This window comes from Leptidea sinapis, chromosome 17, assembly GCF_905404315.1.
Source record: "Leptidea sinapis chromosome 17, ilLepSina1.1, whole genome shotgun sequence".
Taxonomy (NCBI): Eukaryota; Metazoa; Arthropoda; class Insecta; order Lepidoptera; family Pieridae; genus Leptidea; species Leptidea sinapis.
Window position 1 is genome coordinate 10,180,549 of NC_066281.1, and position 17,649 is coordinate 10,198,197.

The following is a 17,649-nucleotide window of genomic DNA, read 5'->3' on the forward strand; positions in this document are numbered from 1 at the left end:
TCATCCCCTCGGTGCAGTCCTCACCTTGGGATTGTGATTTTTGTTTATTAAGATTGTCTTTCTCGAAGTAAAACTACCCGTGGTAATGGCGGTGTAGTCAAGACTTCCGGCTCTCCGAAACATGACCAGAATAAGAAGTCATTTTCTACCAGCATAAGATACATCCACTGGACATTTACATTAAATAAGAGAAGATCGGTAACAAGGATAGCCCAGTGGAGCCGAGTAGAGATACACCGCCTATGCTGTGAGGCCCCCTGCGACACAATTCGTGGAATATATATATCGGCGCAAATACTACAACACACCTATTATAAAAAGATGAAAAATTAAATTAAATAATTTTACTTAAAATAAGTTCATATATTATCATCATTTGATGCATTATGTCAAATTATTGTTAAAAAGCGAAACGTGCACGTTCGCCGAGCCCTATGAATACGGCCACACTGTCGAAACTTAAGGCTGCCATTAAGAACGAAACCGATACATTATATACAAAAAATAGACCCGGTCCAGACTGACCTATGCAGCAGGAGCTTGGTACCCATTTCTCGCCCCGACGAACCAGGATCGACTGCAAGCGCAAGAAAACCTAGCATTGCGTGCCATAGTGGTGACAACGGGTTGTGTTAGAAACTCCACAATTGCCAAATACCTGAAGCATGAAAACAGAGACGCATTTATCAGAAGACTCACCATATTGTTCCGGCGGGCAGATGGTTCCACGCAAAAAGACCTGGTTGGAATTGCCACACTACATGCAAGACGGACGAAGAAGGGAAACGTAAAATGAAGGTGTATTCTAAGGACTGCATCACTGAAGAGGAGGACAACCGTCCCACAAGACCCCGGAAACGAAAAAAAATACTGACTGACTGACAAAGCTACTACTAACAAACTACTACTACTAAAAAACAAAAATATCAACAAAAAAAATACAAAAAAACTTTGCGACAAATCCCGAAACAATACCAAAAGACTCTCCCAGTGTCATGGGAGAAGGAATTCCAGAGTATAGGGTTCAGGCTGACACCCTCCGTCCGCCCTCACACAGGGAGTGAGAAGACAACTCATCGTCACTTGATGCATTCGTGCTTGAGCTGCCGTACGGCACGGATCAAATACTCATTTTTCTTTTAATGATCCAATTATGAATGATCACCTACAAGTCAAAATTTGTGTCATCAGCAATGCTTACGTCACACCTTTTAAAAACAATATGGAAGTTCTTTCTTCATCATAATATATTCCATAAGAACTATCACTTTCCTTTAAGACAAGTGGAAGACCAAATCAAATACATACATACCAGTTCCTGTGGGTATCATCTTTCCAATGTGAGTGTGTTATTCATCAACAGGCAGGAAGTAAGAGCTACTTTCAAAGTAATCTTTATGTGAAATATGACGAAGTTGTGCTATAACCATTGATATGTACATACTAAATATTGATAGGGGTATGGACATTCACGTCTGACTGGACTATACTATAATCCTTACACCTCAGTTTAATGTGGCTTCGACATTCACAGTGTGGGAATATGTGGAGTGGCTCAAACTGTGAACCTGAACATAAATAACAATTCAACAGTCAAATAACTAATATTATTTGATTTCGTTGTTCCAATGAATACTTATTCATAGGTAATGAGATAATATTGTAATTCCACAGTTAAAATTCAAAATGATTCATTAAACTGGTACACCATCTTTGGTGACAAGTTGTGACAGAACATTGTACAAAACATGTGAACACCATTTATTCTCGGCACTTCCATTGCAAAATATTGCTTGTATTTAAACACTATAGTGCTGCATGTATTGACTGTGATGATATTATTGACATACTTTGAATAGCTTCTCTATATGTTACCAACATATAGCTCTTTGACTTAAACACTTGTCTGTGTCACAGTGTGTACTCATGATGTGACTTCTATATTTGTAAACAATTGCCAGATGCCTGTAGTTTACAATTTTATTTTGGCTGTAGTATAAAAAGCTCACATTTAATATAATAAGTTCATTTATTGGAATCTTTTCAGTCTGATTAATAAAATGAGACCATTAATTAAACCAGTCTTAGTTATTTTCATCACGCTAATTGTAGGGAAAATAAAAATATTATAAACCATTCAACTAAAAAAACATATATTAGCTTTTAAAGTGTTGTGACACTAAATATTATCACAGTTTACAAACAATAATGAAAATGTATATAAATATCTTCAATCATCCCAATTCACTTGGTGACAGTCATGCCAAACAAATGTACCCTTAAGAGACTGTGGGGCTTCCAATGCCAAGTATAATGGAGCCCGAGCACCACGTTCTGGAGAAAAATCCCCCATTCCTTTTGTCATATCTGTCTTGACAAAGCCTGGATGTACACAGTTTACAGATATGTCCCTACCAAGCTTCAAAAATTCTCTCTGCTGTACAAAGGTTAAGGCGGACATGGCTACCTTTGACACTTTATAATCACCATAATGACCAGCAAATGACATAAATGTGTTTTTACCACTTTTTGCACCTTGTAGAAAATCATCAACAAACTGTAATATCTCCTCCACAGATAAATTATCTTTTTCTAGAATATCGAACCAAGTTTGCTTTCTGATATTTGACAACAAACCCCAATCACTGCTTAAGTTTATAATTCTAGCTGTATTTAATAGCAGGGGATATAAAATATCTGATATTTTCAAGAGGCTGTAGAAATTCGTGTCGAGCAACTTTTTTGAATCTTCATATGATGACACAGATTTATCGAAATCAAGAATACCTGCATTGTTTACTAGAATGTCTATTCCTTGGTTATTAGTTTGAATGTGTGCAGCAAATTCTTCTATGCTCTTATGGCTTGTCACATCAAGTTTATGAAATACCGGTTTTAATCCCATCTGTTCAAGTTTTTGGACGGCTTTCTTGCCCCTATCCTCATCTCTAGCTGTGAGGTACACAATACCATCATACTTAAGACATAGACCCTTAACAATTTCAAAACCTATACCACGGTTGCCTCCTGTGACTATAGCTACTTTGGTTGCCATTATATTATATACAAATAAAATTTTTAAGCTATAATAATTATTATGAACTCTAATAAATGTAACAAAACATTAAACAACACCTTATAACCCGGTCATTTTGTAGTGTAAAGCTAGTCAATAGTCACATCACAGTGTTTTTTGAAGTTTGAAGTTTCTAGTTTGAAGTTTCCAGACTCCCTGTTTCATCTAGTCAAAGAACTCACCACAGATGACAGAATGCGCATACTATACAGTGCCAAAGAAAAAAACTCACTACCCACTGATGTCTGATAGATGCTTAAAATAGGATATAGCCTACTTTAACGTAAAAACATAAGTTGAGAGTATTCCTAAGGAAGATGTTAGTGGCACAAGCTTGCCACAAAACAAACTACTCACTTAAGTGAAACAGAATTTAATAGAAAATCACAACAATGTACGTCGTGTTTTGCAAAAAGCATGATATATTATGTTTTAATTAATGAACATCAACTCCACCTAAACACAGCATAGTTTAGCAACTTACTACATTTCGTATTTATGCACTCGGTGTATATCCGCTTAGTACCAGTTTCATTTCAATTCCATGATATTTAATCATTATTAATCTTACATGTGCCAAAACACACAAAGGTGCTGAGTGTATCCCGCACTCTCGACACCAATTTTTATTATTAGCAAACATTATTTCGACTGTCAGAGAAATTTACCTGAGGACTAAGAAAACGGTTGGCCTTGTACTACAAAATGTACAAACCTACATAAAACTCGATAATATCATCTCAGTTTGGCTTAATACAGAAATACTTTAACAATTTTCAGAAGTGGTGGTAATGATAAATATAAAAAAAATTGTATATTCATAATGTCATTTCCTTGATCTAGATTATCAGTATATTATAAAGTACTCTGTAACACGAACAAGCATATTATAGTGAAGGATCGTCTTCGTATTGTCAACTTCGAGGCTTCTGTATTGAGGCTTTCATTACAGATAGCTGTATGCTATACTCTCACTACTATTTACCAGTGGATGGCTCCGTTACACAGGATGTCGGCTAGGTTAAAGGGTACCACAACGGCGCCTATTTCTGCCGTGAAGCAGAAATGTGTAAGCATTACTGTGTTTCGGTCTGAAGGGCACCGTAGCTAGTGGCGAGCGCAGCTGTAGTGCCGCTAAGAATTTTTGGGGTTTTTCAAGAATCCTGAGCGGCACTGCATTGTAATGGGCAGGGCGTATCAATTACCATCAGCTGAACGTATCGTCTTGTCCCTAATTTACATAAAAAAAACCTACTACTCAGCGCAATTCTGTTAAAAACTGTACCTATGTGCTACTGCACGTATCCTGCAATAAAACTGCTGCAAGTAATGATAGGCTCTCTGTATCTTTTACGGTTCTACCCCATTTATCACGGGGAGTGCTCAGAGAAACTGCTCGGGTTGATTCCAGCCGGCAAATTGCACCACTGGACATTACGTAAAAATGCTAAATACCATCACGTTGACATTTGGCATTCCTACCGCGCGTTTTGAAAGAAATTTCTTGCCTGGCACAGCCACTTTGTTGAATCAATAACCGGCTGCTGTTTTCTCGAACCAATACAATTTAGGGACCTTAAGGAAATGAGTCAATCATACAGTAGTAAAATTTCAAAATTCAAATTCAAAATTCAAATATTTTTATTCAAAATAGGATGTGAAATCACTTATTGAAAGTCAAAAAACTACCACCCATTCCAAAATGAATGCCTCAGGCCTGAGAAGAATGGGCGCAACAAACTCAGCGGGCTTTTTTTTCATCAAAAATATGTTTTACAATTAAAATAACATTTACAAAGTAACATTGTACAATTAAACTTATTATTTAATAGCCTGAGGGTGGTCGCTCCATTCCCAATCTGTGGTATCATTAAGAAAGTCATTTATGTTATAGTAACCTTTACCACACAAACGTTTTTTAACAATTCTTTTGAATAACGTAATACTTTTGTTTTGAACATTCTCTGGGATCCTGTTGTAAAAGCATATACATACATACAACCCCACAAAAGACTTGTTAACTCGACTTAGTCGAGTAGTAGGCATTATAAGCTTATGTCTGTTCCTGGTGTTAACATTATGGTTATGACAGTTTCTGGCAAATTCACTTATGTGCCTATGAACATACATTACATTATCAAGAATATACTGAGAAGCAACAGTCAAGATGTTAATTTCTTTGAATTTTGCTCTCAATGATTCCTTAGGACCTAGGTTATAAATAGCGCAATTAGCCCTCTTCTGCAGCACAAATATTGTATTAATATCGGCAGTGCTGCCCCACAGCAATATACCATAGCACATAATACTATGGAAGTAACTAAAGTATACAAGTCGCGCCGTATCTATGTCAGTTAATTGTCTAATCTTTTTAACAGCGTATGCTGCAGAACTAAGTCTGTTCGCCAATTCTTCAATATGGGGGCCCCATTGTAAGACTCAGTAGACATTAATCACTATCTCTGAGTCTAACTAGTTTGTCTGTATTTAGAGAAAATATATTCTCTATCTGAGTTAACTATTCGTCGTCACTAGTCACTACTACAGAATACCTACTTTATAATAGTCACTAGCACAGAATACTACTACCTCACTATTCAAGTATTCTCTGCATTAGTATGTTCCTACTCTGTACAAAAAGCTTGTTGTTTATTTCTTTTTAGATTTTGTCGACAGATTTTTTCTTAGATCCTTATATCCTTTAGAACGTCGCAACGTACATTATTGCCTACGATTTTACGGGATTACAAGAATCGCCATGGTTCAGGTATTAAATATATTTTCTCGATTATCACTCTTTTATGTCCACATGGTTTTTAGTACCTGCATTAATTATTAAAAAAACGTGTTATTTGCAGGCAAGTGAAGAAACTGAGGTGCCAGATTTAATTCAAGCTGTAAAATTGTTTAAAGAAATGAACATGAATGTACAACAAGTATCAACGCTTGTTGATAGTATGTTAACTCGAGTAAAAAATGGTGAAATGACAACAGATAAAGGATTGAGTTTTCTAGAGATGAAATATCAAATGCTTCTAAGTTACTTGATTAATTTGACTTACATTATTTTAAGAAAATGCTCTGGGGAAAAAATTGAATCAGATCCCTCTGTAGATAGACTTATAGAGATAAGAACGGTACTTGAGAAGATTCGTCCTATAGATTCTAAACTTAAATATCAAATAGACAAACTTGTTAAAACTGCAGTTACTGGAGCTACTTCTGAAAATGACCCACAGTCCTATCATGCCAATCCTGCTAATTTGGTAAGTAAAATTGAAAATAGTGATGATGAATCTAGTGAAGAGTCTGATACTGGGGACAAAACAAAGAATAGCAAAAGTAATGTTTATGTACCTCCAAAATTGGCAGCTGTACATTATGATGAAAGTATTTCTAAAGCAGATAATGAGAAGAAGAAAGAAAATGCTAGAAAACAGTTCTTAAACTCTAGTGTCATGAGAGAACTACGAGAAGAATATTCTGAAGCACCAGTTGAGGTGAGTACAGGGAACCATGTTAAACATTCAGTATCTAAATATGAACAGGAGAGGACTGACTATGAAGAAAATTATCTCACACGTCTCCCTGTGACAAAGGCAGATAAAAATCGTAGGAAAAAATTAACAACTGTTGGTATGTTGGCTGATGAAGTTACAGGAAAAAGGATTATGCCTAAGAAACATAAATTAAAAACAAAAAAAGGCAAAGGTTTTAAAAGAAGGAAAACACATTAATATTTAATCTAAAAACTGTTGCAGATTAGACCTGTACCTACTCAAATAAATGTATTATTGAATGGACATATTATATAAATGAAACAAAATAACACACTATATTTTTTATAATTTTAATTTATTACAATATGTAGTTCATGTATAAAACTAAAGTTCATTTTGCATTCAAATAACTTGATTTTTAAATTCAGTTCTTGTGAACTTTCAAATATAGCATACACAGGCATACTAAAAATATATATAGAGGTATCAAACAAGTATCAACTGAGAATTTATTATTCTTTTTTTAATCACAACTTAGAGGAATGAAACACTAATAAATAAGTAAAGTTAAATATAATAAATGACAAATGAATAAAATGTTGGCATATGTATAGACACCATAAACATTTATTGAATTAGGCGTTACTTTGCGGAAATCCATGATTATACAAATTATTTAAGTTTTCTTCAGTGTTAATTCCGCCAATATTTGTCTTTAAAACAATTCGACACGTGTTTCGCCTCTACACGAGGCATCCTCAGGACGTGTTGTCTCGCCAAAATCTGGCACAAGACTAGATTAGAGTCTCGTGCCAGATTTTGGCGAGTGTTGTTTTAAAGACAAATATTGGCGGAATTAACACTGAAGAAAACTTAAATAATTTGTATAACCATAAACATTGTTAAATTTTACATTCCTTTTAAATTAATAGTTGAAAAACACACTTTGTTATCAAAAACCAAACTAAAAACAATAGATGAAAATTATATAAATTAATTAACAAAAATATTATTTTGCAAATTGAAAAATATAATAATTTTTTACAAAATAATCTTTTGTCATTGGTCCAGCAAATTCATAGATTATGAAGTTTTAACAAAATCTGGCCGTTAATTGTGGGTCAAATTGTGCCCAAATGAGTCTGTTACAAACAAAAATACGTACAGTTGAAGCTAATAAAAAGTGTGTAAAAATGTTTCATACTTAATAAAATACAGGGTACACATAGATATTGCATTAATTTACTCCTAAGTGTTTTCTGAAGATTTAATTAAACTAGTCCAAGTGTAGCATTTGCTTTGGGGAATATGTTGAATACAAACAATTTTTTAATTGTTTAAATATACTGACCATTTGGATGAAGATGGCTGTGCTCAAACATTTTCATAGGTGCATAGACCAATGATAATGTTATTTTCTCTAATTCTTGATTCTGACTTAGGGCATGTGAGTGGATATGTAACAGCCATCTCAAGTAAATAGCTAGTTTTAAAACTATATTGTGAAAAGGTTTTTTTTAATGGCTCAGTGTAAAAAGGTTAATATAATAAAGTAATAATTAAAATTAAATAAATTAAGTAATAATTATTACTTAATAATAAATAGACTTCTCACAATGATATAGTTACATGAGATTGATTGATAGATACTCAGTATTTACTCAATCTTGCATATGTGTAAGAAAAAAAGTGAGAAAGGGTATTTTTTGCAGCACTTTCATAGTAATATAGCATGTCTTGTTTATGTACATAAAATATATGATTGATTAAATTTTCACAAAGTTTATTTGATTCATATTATATGACTAATTAATGATACATTATAGTATACAAATTATTGTACCTTAACAAGCAGCTATGTAAAATTGTCAGTTGTTTATCAAAAACTATAATAAATTAGCTAGCAGATATGCCAGGTGTTGTCCTCAATCCAAAACGAAATTGATGATAATAGGAGTTCAGGTGCAGTTGGTAAAATCCAGATAAATTTTGTATTTCTTTTCATTTTTTTTTCCAAGTAGTGAGTCCAGTAACAGCACGAGTTACTGGACCCCAAAAAACATTTTCAAAATTAGCTTTGTCATAAAAAATACATGTACGGATGTATTATATTAATTTAATATAGATTTGTTAGCTATACCAGTCTATTATTACAGATCTTGGTCTATCAAAATGTTTATCAAAAAATATGCAGAAAATTATGACAACAGTTTGTATTTTATTATTCATAGCTATAATTGCCTTGCCCTTTGGCCTAATATGCAAATATTTGAGTGACTACAATTGTACTAAAACTGATATATTTATTATATGTATGAAACAAATAATTTTGTTTGAAGTATAAAAATTAATGAATTTTCATTATTGTAATTACTATTGTTTTTATATCTCAACAAAAACATTTACCTTAGTTTTATATTGTATTACTGTTAGTTAGGGTGATCTGGAATGAAAATTAATTTTGTTTCAAATAACCAATAGTATATTATCATGTGATTTATGATTGAATGTTATTCTGTGTCACCCTTAAATTTTTACAAAAAGTATATACACATTCCTAGCTCTGAATTACTTGTCTAATAATAAAGAAATAGTTATGAGGTGTTGTCAAAAATTGTTGAAATACTATTCATAATTCAATAGTGAAAAATGTATTTTTGTTACCTTGTCGTTTTACAATTTAATTAATTTTTACTTTCCTTTGATTTTATGTTTTTGTTTCTCATTTTTGCATTCTTATTTTAACATGTTTATGATTAGTAAGTTTTGTATGTATTACAATAAATTTTAGTAAAATTATTTCCTGTTTCATTGTTTAAGTGCAGGGAAGTCTTGAAGACATGTGGCAGGATTGAAGGATTGGTATCTATAATGTCTCATATCTCTAATATGTCCAATAGGGGTGTGGGTGTCCAAACATTGATAGTCTCCCTTTGGAGGTGCTGTTCCATGGTTGTGTGTTAAATCCGAACGAATTACACGATTTAACAGCCATATTGGAGATGACATGGTTAGCTATAAAAAATAAAATAAATTATTGAAGTACAAACTATTGTATCAAAAACTATTTTTATATGAAAATAAGGGAGAGCGGAGCGTTCAGCTCATGGTAATTGATTAACCCCCGTCCCATCACAATGCAGTGCCACTCAGGATTCTTGAAAAATTCTGATAGGCACTACAATTGCGCTGGTCACATAACTGACAAGGCTGTCATAAGATGTTACATCTCATTTTACCAGTAATTTCACTAGCTATGGCGCCCTTCATAGTGAAACACAGTACTGCTTCACGGCAAAAAGGCGCCATCCACTAGTTACAAACTAACATTATTAGGGTGAAACTTTAAACATGATTCAGCAAAAACTAGTGTATTAAAAATATAATATAAAAAAGGGGAATTTTTTAACTGCCCAAAATAACACAAAATATATCCTTTGAATAATATTTTAATCATAGTCATATAGATGAAACAGTGGTGGCATTATTTATGATACAGTTTTGAAAGTTTTTTAATTTAATTATTTGGTCCTAAAATCCAAAAAAGTGCACTGTTTATTTCATCAATACATGTCTCTGTCCATAGATGGAAAACACAAGTAATGTTTGTAAAACTTTATTGGTTTGCTATGAAGCCTTAGGCACAGCATTCACCGTTATAGTCACAGTTATTGCATAGTCTAATGTAGCAGATGTGTTAACAATCTTGTTGCCTGCCTGCTGTGGCCCACCCACGCGTCTTGCGCCATCCCCTTTGCTGCGTTGTCGCCTGCCAACGGTTAGAGGCGCGAGGTGAGCCACGAAAGCGGCCGCGCAAGGGATTAAACCGTTGGACTGGAATATGCTCATCTGGAGGATGAGCACGACGCTTTTCTGCCGCGTGCTGAGAGCCTTTGACAAGCTCACCTCCGGGCCCGGTTACACCAGCCGCCTCGAGGCCTTTGTCGCCCTCAACCACGGAGAACTCTACTGGTTCTCCGTCACCTACGGAGCGTGAAGCGTGGAGCGGGTTGCTGCGGGAGATCGCGGTCTGGTGCACAAAAACATCCTCTTTCGTATCATCTCTAGTAATAAAGCCGAATCCGCACTTGACATTAAACCATTTTACCGTGCCAGTAACTTTTTCGACTATGACCTGTTTTTGTTTTGGCGCATCAACGGGCTGGTCTTCTTGTTTAGACTGCTCATCAGATTTCTGCTGTTCTTGTTGAGGCAGCTCTTCTGATAACTTTTGCGCTTGGGGCTGCTCTTTGGAATGCTGTTGTGGTTGGTCTTCGGAATGCTGTTGTGGTTGCTCTTCCAATTGTTGTTGTTGTTGTACCTGTATCGACTCTTCGTTGTCGGCCATGATGTTATGGGCGATGTTTAGATGGTAACTAAAGGATTAATTATAAATCCTTTTCGACCTCGTTTCATTAGGTACGATGTTAACAAACATTTAAACATTAAAATTGACATAACTAATGACACTGTCACTTGACATTTCATAATTTGACTGAATAGTGAATTGCTAGTAAATTTCAAAAGAGAAATTTGGCTAAAGTGAAATCCTGAAGTAGACATAGACAATAATTTGACATGATTTTATTATACTTTCAACCTACATCGACTTAGCATAAAAACTGGCTGCATTTTGGTACTATGCTATTTTTGCTCATAATAGTGATTTTCATTATTATAACACTAGAAATTAGGGATTGCTTGTAAATGAAACTTAACATGTTGTGTCTCAAGATGACGAGCGCAATTCGACGTAGTTCCTGAAAAACGTTCCAAGCCACAAACATCACATTTTAACTAAAACTTTAATTCGTGTTTAAAGTTTAATAAATATTAGTGTATTCTATACATGTGGGTTGGGCTACTACGTCATGATGTCATTTAAAGAGTGACAATAGGGCTGCCATTTTTTGTTAGTCTGTTAATATGAATCACATGACCAGTTATAAGTTCTTAACTCAATTTCGACATGATTGTGGTTCGGAACGTTTTTCTGGAATTAAGTCCAATTGTTGTGCCGGTCAGAATTATTGGGTTTTTAAAGAATCCTGAGCGGCACTGCATTGTAATGGGCAGGTTTTATCAATTACCATCAGCTCAACGTCCTGCTCGTCTCGTCCCTTATTTTCATAAAAAAAATAAAATGTTATATATAAAATGGCTCTGTAGTAAGTCTAATACTACTCCACATCTGAATATCTAGGTGAGCCGACAGCCTGGGACTAGATTATAATTATTTTATGGCAATAGCAATGACAGTACAATATTGTATATTTCATTAAAAATAGCGCGAAAAGAAGTTTACGAAGTGGTAGTAGTATCTAGTATATTAGAAATAACATCAAAAATAATTCTACAGGAATCAATTTTGAGAAAATATATAATTGCCTTTATGCATTTCCATATATTTATATGTATAGACGGCATAACTAGATTTTTTTTTCGAACTCAACTTATACTGGAGATCCGCTTGCAAGACGAAGTAGATAAGTCTGATTCTGTGCTGTAGTTTAGAGAGCAGTGTAGTAAGGTGTTTCTTTCAGAACAGATCAAAAGAACAGTTCTTTTGTGTGACACGAACTGAAGAGATCATGTCGTCAGCGGTAAGACTAAAAATGACCAGTATATCATCGACCAGTGCTGTAATATGTTTCTGTTTGGGGTTGATTGGTGGTATCGCCGAATTTTATAATGATGATTTGAAGTTTTAGTAGTGCGACAGGCAATTTTTATTGCCTTTGTATAAGTTTGTATTGGCTTTTGGAATATACGCCATTTTGACGCCAAAACACCAAATATGCATTAAATTCTTGCTGAAATCAGCACCTAAAATAATCCCTTTGAGGCGCTAAGATACGATATGGATATGCCCCAGCCTAAACGATTTAAAGCCTTAGGCGATGACGCAGGTTTACATTCAGCAGTATAATTTTAGAGCCGGGAAGACATCTAGATTTTGTTTTAGACAATGTTAATTATCTTAGTTATATTTTCTTAGATATAGATTTTTAGGGCCTTTTATTCTAAGATGATTTGATCTATACAGCCGAAATAATTAGGAAATTTCCACAAGCGTCCATAATCGTGTGTAAATGCAGCATAAGGTAATAACAAAATAAGAAACAGTGATATGAGATCTACCAAAAATATGGGATAGTAAAACCTATCGTGAGAATTCAATCAGAAAATAATTACAATAACAATGATTCTGTGTTGTGTTTATGAGAAATAATGTACTAACTGGCTTAAGTACTCCCGGGCGCGGGTTTCTAAAATCGTCTTGTTGTGTTGTAAGGTAGTCCATGACGCCGTAATTAGCATGAAGCTGTGCTAATTCGGCATTTTTCATTAATTTGTTTCTACCTGGTGTGCTGTAAAAATAGAAACATAAAAAATACACAAATATACGTGCAAACTGGGACACTGTGATACGCATATTAAGTGACTTCAATTATAATAATTATTGTGGATTGATGTAACCCGCTACTTTGCATACAAACTTACTCTACAATTTAATAAGAATAATATAGGGCCTTGGTTAAGAAAGGTGCTTGCTACCTGGATTCTGAGTGTGCCAAAAATTCATAATAATATAATGTATCGCTATTTCACTAGTCCATAATTCTTTTATTTCCAGAGATCGGTATTTTTGTTTGTTGAGTTATGTTGGTAACACAGGCCGGCCAACAAAAGATATGGCCTATGGACTTGCATCCCGTGCCACTAAATAAAAAAAATGTATATTTAAGATGTAGAATTTTACATTTATAGCCATTTTTGGCCAGATCCCACCTTCGCACGACACAAATTAGATTATCATCCCCACCATCTGGATGTTAAGGAAGGGTCTGGCCTTCCTTAACGGTTTAAGTGCGGTTTTCAAAGAACTTTCATGCACGTATAAAAAAGCTGTGGTATGAGCTTACTTTTGCAGTGTTACCAGGACGATACGACAAAGCGCGTAGGTACAAGTTTCTAAAAGGCTTGGCTCCTGTGATTCGGCTGGATTCCTCTAGTATTTTTAAGAGAAGGCTCTCGTACGAGTCACCTGATCAAACTTAACATCCATGAATATATACTAAATAGTTAAATAGATACCTACCTTAAAATAAATAATTTTATTACGTCATAATACTAAAATAACCATAATGCACGTGTTGCCAAATTTTGCACGTCTAGTTCGCTGATGTGTTTGGTTTGGAAATTAGTTTGATTTTTTTTATTGAGTATATTTTTCGTGTTACGAATAATTATTTAAATAAGGTCTATTTCCAGCAAGAAAAAATTAATAAATGAGTGAGCGATACTGCAATATGTTAACCTCCTGGAGTGCTCAGAATACTCGTGCTCAGGTAGCACGCTTCTAAACTCACCAAATCTAACTACCACCAGTTACCAACCTACTAACTAGTTAGTAAGATTTTACACTTTTTACGTGAATATTATATAACTTACTCGGTACATGGGTAAGAGGTAAAGTTTACTAAAGGTTTGAAAGCATATATTGGCGATGTTTTCCCATAGACCTCCTCTAACATACTCAGAGTCTCTGTAGTTCGCACTCCTTGATCTTCACTTCCCCACCGCGTATATGTACTTAAGTGGTTACTCAATTGGTCACGATATACATAATTATCCTTCTTTTCTGCAAGAATTTCATAGTCCCAATTTTCTACTTTAACTTTGGGACCATATGTATTTTTGGAGAATAGTATTTGTTGGGGTTTTTTGGCCATAGGATTTTTCGTTCTCATTTTGTTGTATTGAAATAATTTAGATAATATTATAGGTATAATGAAGTAAAAATATTACAAGTACTTAAATAATGGCAGTGTTATAAACAATATAATATAGGTATTTCGCGTCAAACATCCAATCAAAAACTATCAAAATGACAGAAATATGTTATATTATTTCACTACGAAGGTTCAATATCGAGGAAACCTGAAGAAACAGAATGGACTTTGAAGTTGTACTTTGTAGTAGGAAACAAATAGAATTAAAACAAGGTACCGGGGTATGGAACTAATGTTATACCCATACAAAAAACGAAATAAAATGAATTTGGGTGGATTTCACTAGCCACTACCATCAAATTATTTAATACTTTTTTATTTTGATTAATTATACTCTACGATATCCAATAACACTATATACACACAATGTATAATATAGTATATACTATGTATTATCTATATACAGGGTGTCCCGTAATCAGTGGACCAACGGGATACCCGTGATAGGGGTGGTCATCATCTCTCGAAAACACCAAATTTTACTGTTCTAGGGCCAGTAGTTCAAAAGATATGATTTTTTAAGCATTATTTTGAAAATTCTACCCTTATCAACACAAAAGTTGAAAAAAAATATTTTTTATTTTTATTTTGCCCTGTTTCTTAACTTAAGGTGGCTGAGGAAACATGTGTCTTCACAATTAAATCCATTTTTGTGAATAAATATTGCCAAATTAAAAATTAAAAACCAAAACATGCGCAAATATCAAATAACTAAATTTGCAACGTGATGTTTGAAGCAAGCTAGTGCAAAAAAAATGTATGACAGCCTTGCGGACCATTATTTAAAAAACATCTGCAGTTCATACTGATTCCAAAAAGGTATAATTAATCATTATTGTGAAACAATAAAAGACAATAATTATTTTAAATCAACATTAGATAGCAATTTCTTGGCGGAATTTACAATAAAACAAAAGTAAATAGTTAGAATTTTTTTATTTATTTCTTATAATAAATGTTCGAAATGTCTTCCTCTTACTCTAAGGCATAGCCGGCATCTTCTTATAAAATTTCTTTTTAAACTTTTTAACGCCCTTTCATTATTTTTGACTTTTTCACTCACCACATTCAGTTTTTGTCTTAGCTGTCTTTCGTTATCGTTAACGGTTTCATATACGGATTCTTTAAAATATCCCCATAAAAAATAATCCAATGGATTAAGATCAGGTGATCGAGCTGGCCATGGGATTGTACCTCCTCGTCCAATCCACCTACTTGGGTAAGACTCGTTTAAATATTCCCTCACTTGTCTGCAATAATGAGCGGGTGCGCCATCATGCTGTAACCACATCCTCTCACATACCTCCTGTGGTACATTTGCTAATAAATTACTTAAGTCATTTCTTAAAAATTGCAAGTACCGAGCACCATTAAGCCTCGGTGGGAGCTCAAATGGACCAATAAGTTTACCATCTAAGATTCCAGCCCACAAATTGACTCCAAACTGGTGCTGGAATCTATCTTCTCGTACAATACGTGGATTCACAACAGCCCATTCATGTAAATTATGAATGTTAAACACTCCAACTCTTTTAAAACACGATTCATCGCTCCATAATATTGAATTGAAAAATAGTGGATCTTGTCGGCATCGGCGAAGCATCTCTGCACAAAAATCTATCCTCCGTTGATAATCAGCAGGTAATAGTGCCTGCACTCGTTGAATATGATAAGGGTATAAACTGTTTCTTTTTAAAATGCGATGTACTGTTGTTTTTGCTATACCAGTACGTCTTGAAATACGACGAACACTCGTAGAAGGTTCTTCTGTCACTTCGGCCAGTATTTGAAGTTCATCGACTCTTCTAGGTCTTCCCACGTTGTTTGCAGCTCCGGGAATTCTGCCTTCTAAATACGCGTTATTTACACGGAGAAAAATTCGATGATCCGGATAGCGGTCGCGATTAGGATAGCGCTCACGATACGTACGGGCTGCTTGCCGAGCGTTTGCATTACACAGACCGTAAATAAAATACATCTCAGCATATTCACGAGGAGTATAGGTATTAGGCATTTTATAAAATCCGGGCAAACAGTATCCAAATCACAAAGACAAACAAGGTCCAATTCAAGCGTCAGTCACCAAAAAAAAGAGTCGTAATGGTAGCGAAGTAAAAAACACGTGTGCAGCTACGAGCTATGAGCAAGTCTCTGATGAAACTAAGAATAATTTGAAAAATTAGGGTGTGGGGATCATAGGCGTCGGCCAATAGGACCCCGTAAACGAAAAAGGTACCTGAGCGAGAAAGAGATAGCATATTGTGTTATCTCTCTCTCGATAACAAAATAATTCTCAGAATAGATAGCGCTTAAATGTTTCTCGCAATTGGAGTCTAAAATTGGTTATTAAGTTATTTTTTTTGTAAAATGTAATATTGTTATACCTTTTTGGAATCAGTATGAACTGCAGATGTTTTTTAAATAATGGTCCGCAAGGCTGTCATACATTTTTTTTGCACTAGCTTGCTTCAAACATCACGTTGCAAATTTAGTTATTTGATATTTGCGCATGTTTTGGTTTTTAATTTTTAATTTGGCAATATTTATTCACAAAAATGGATTTAATTGTGAAGACACATGTTTCCTCAGCCACCTTAAGTTAAGAAACAGGGCAAAATAAAAATAAAAAATATTTTTTTTCAACTTTTGTGTTGATAAGGGTAGAATTTTCAAAATAATGCTTAAAAAATCATATCTTTTGAACTACTGGCCCTAGAACAGTAAAATTTGGTGTTTTCGAGAGATGATGACCACCCCTATCACGGGTATCCCGTTGGTCCACTGATTACGGGACACCCTGTATATAAGAGATTTCCACGTATATAGTCACTCATCACGATATCTCTGGAACCATAAGGCGTAGAGACTTGAAATTTGGTTGGAATATTCCTTTCGACGAGTAGAGATAATTTAAATAATAATCCTAAGAACGGATTTTACGAAATTTTACGAAAATTTTTTTTTATTATGAACAGAACAACGTCTGTCGGGTCAGCTAGTATACTATATATAATATAGCATATACTACCTATATATAATAATATACACGTATTTCAAAATAGAAGTCGAATTTCCAGGAGTGTCCACATAGAAGTTGTTTCAGCAATGTACCGAAAAGCAACTTGCACACAAATCTACGTCTGCAACGGAAAAAAAGTCCATGTGCTTTTGAAGTGAAAACTTCTTTGGAATCGTTGTGATTTGAAAATCGATAAAACGAAAATGCGACAGAAAAAAGAGACAAGACACATAGATTCATAAGATATAACGTGGGAGA

The 17,649-nt window shown here is 34.4% G+C and overlaps 3 protein-coding genes across 3 annotated transcripts; 1 reads left to right on the forward strand and 2 right to left on the reverse strand.

Annotated features, from left to right (window-relative positions):
* Positions 1 to 2,136: 2,136 nt before the first annotated feature.
* On the reverse strand, positions 2,137 to 3,188 carry LOC126968989 (carbonyl reductase [NADPH] 3-like). Its single transcript, XM_050814253.1, has one exon. The coding sequence runs from the start codon at positions 3,053 to 3,055 to the stop codon at positions 2,231 to 2,233; it is 825 nt and encodes a 274-aa protein (XP_050670210.1). The 5' UTR covers positions 3,056 to 3,188; the 3' UTR covers positions 2,137 to 2,230.
* A 2,488-nt stretch (positions 3,189 to 5,676) lies between these two features.
* On the forward strand, positions 5,677 to 9,375 carry LOC126968978 (neuroguidin). The gene is made up of 2 exons (XM_050814238.1): positions 5,677 to 5,843; positions 5,935 to 9,375. The coding sequence occupies exons 1-2, from the start codon at positions 5,835 to 5,837 to the stop codon at positions 6,811 to 6,813; spliced, it is 888 nt and encodes a 295-aa protein (XP_050670195.1). The 5' UTR covers positions 5,677 to 5,834; the 3' UTR covers positions 6,814 to 9,375.
* Positions 9,336 to 14,389, reverse strand: LOC126969007 (uncharacterized). Its single transcript, XM_050814272.1, has 3 exons — positions 14,032 to 14,389; positions 12,818 to 12,947; positions 9,336 to 9,591 (listed from the first exon to the last, which is right to left on the reverse strand). Exons 1-3 carry the CDS (start codon positions 14,328 to 14,330, stop codon positions 9,385 to 9,387), a joined length of 636 nt encoding a protein of 211 aa, XP_050670229.1. The 5' UTR covers positions 14,331 to 14,389; the 3' UTR covers positions 9,336 to 9,384.
* Positions 14,390 to 17,649: the final 3,260 nt, after the last annotated feature.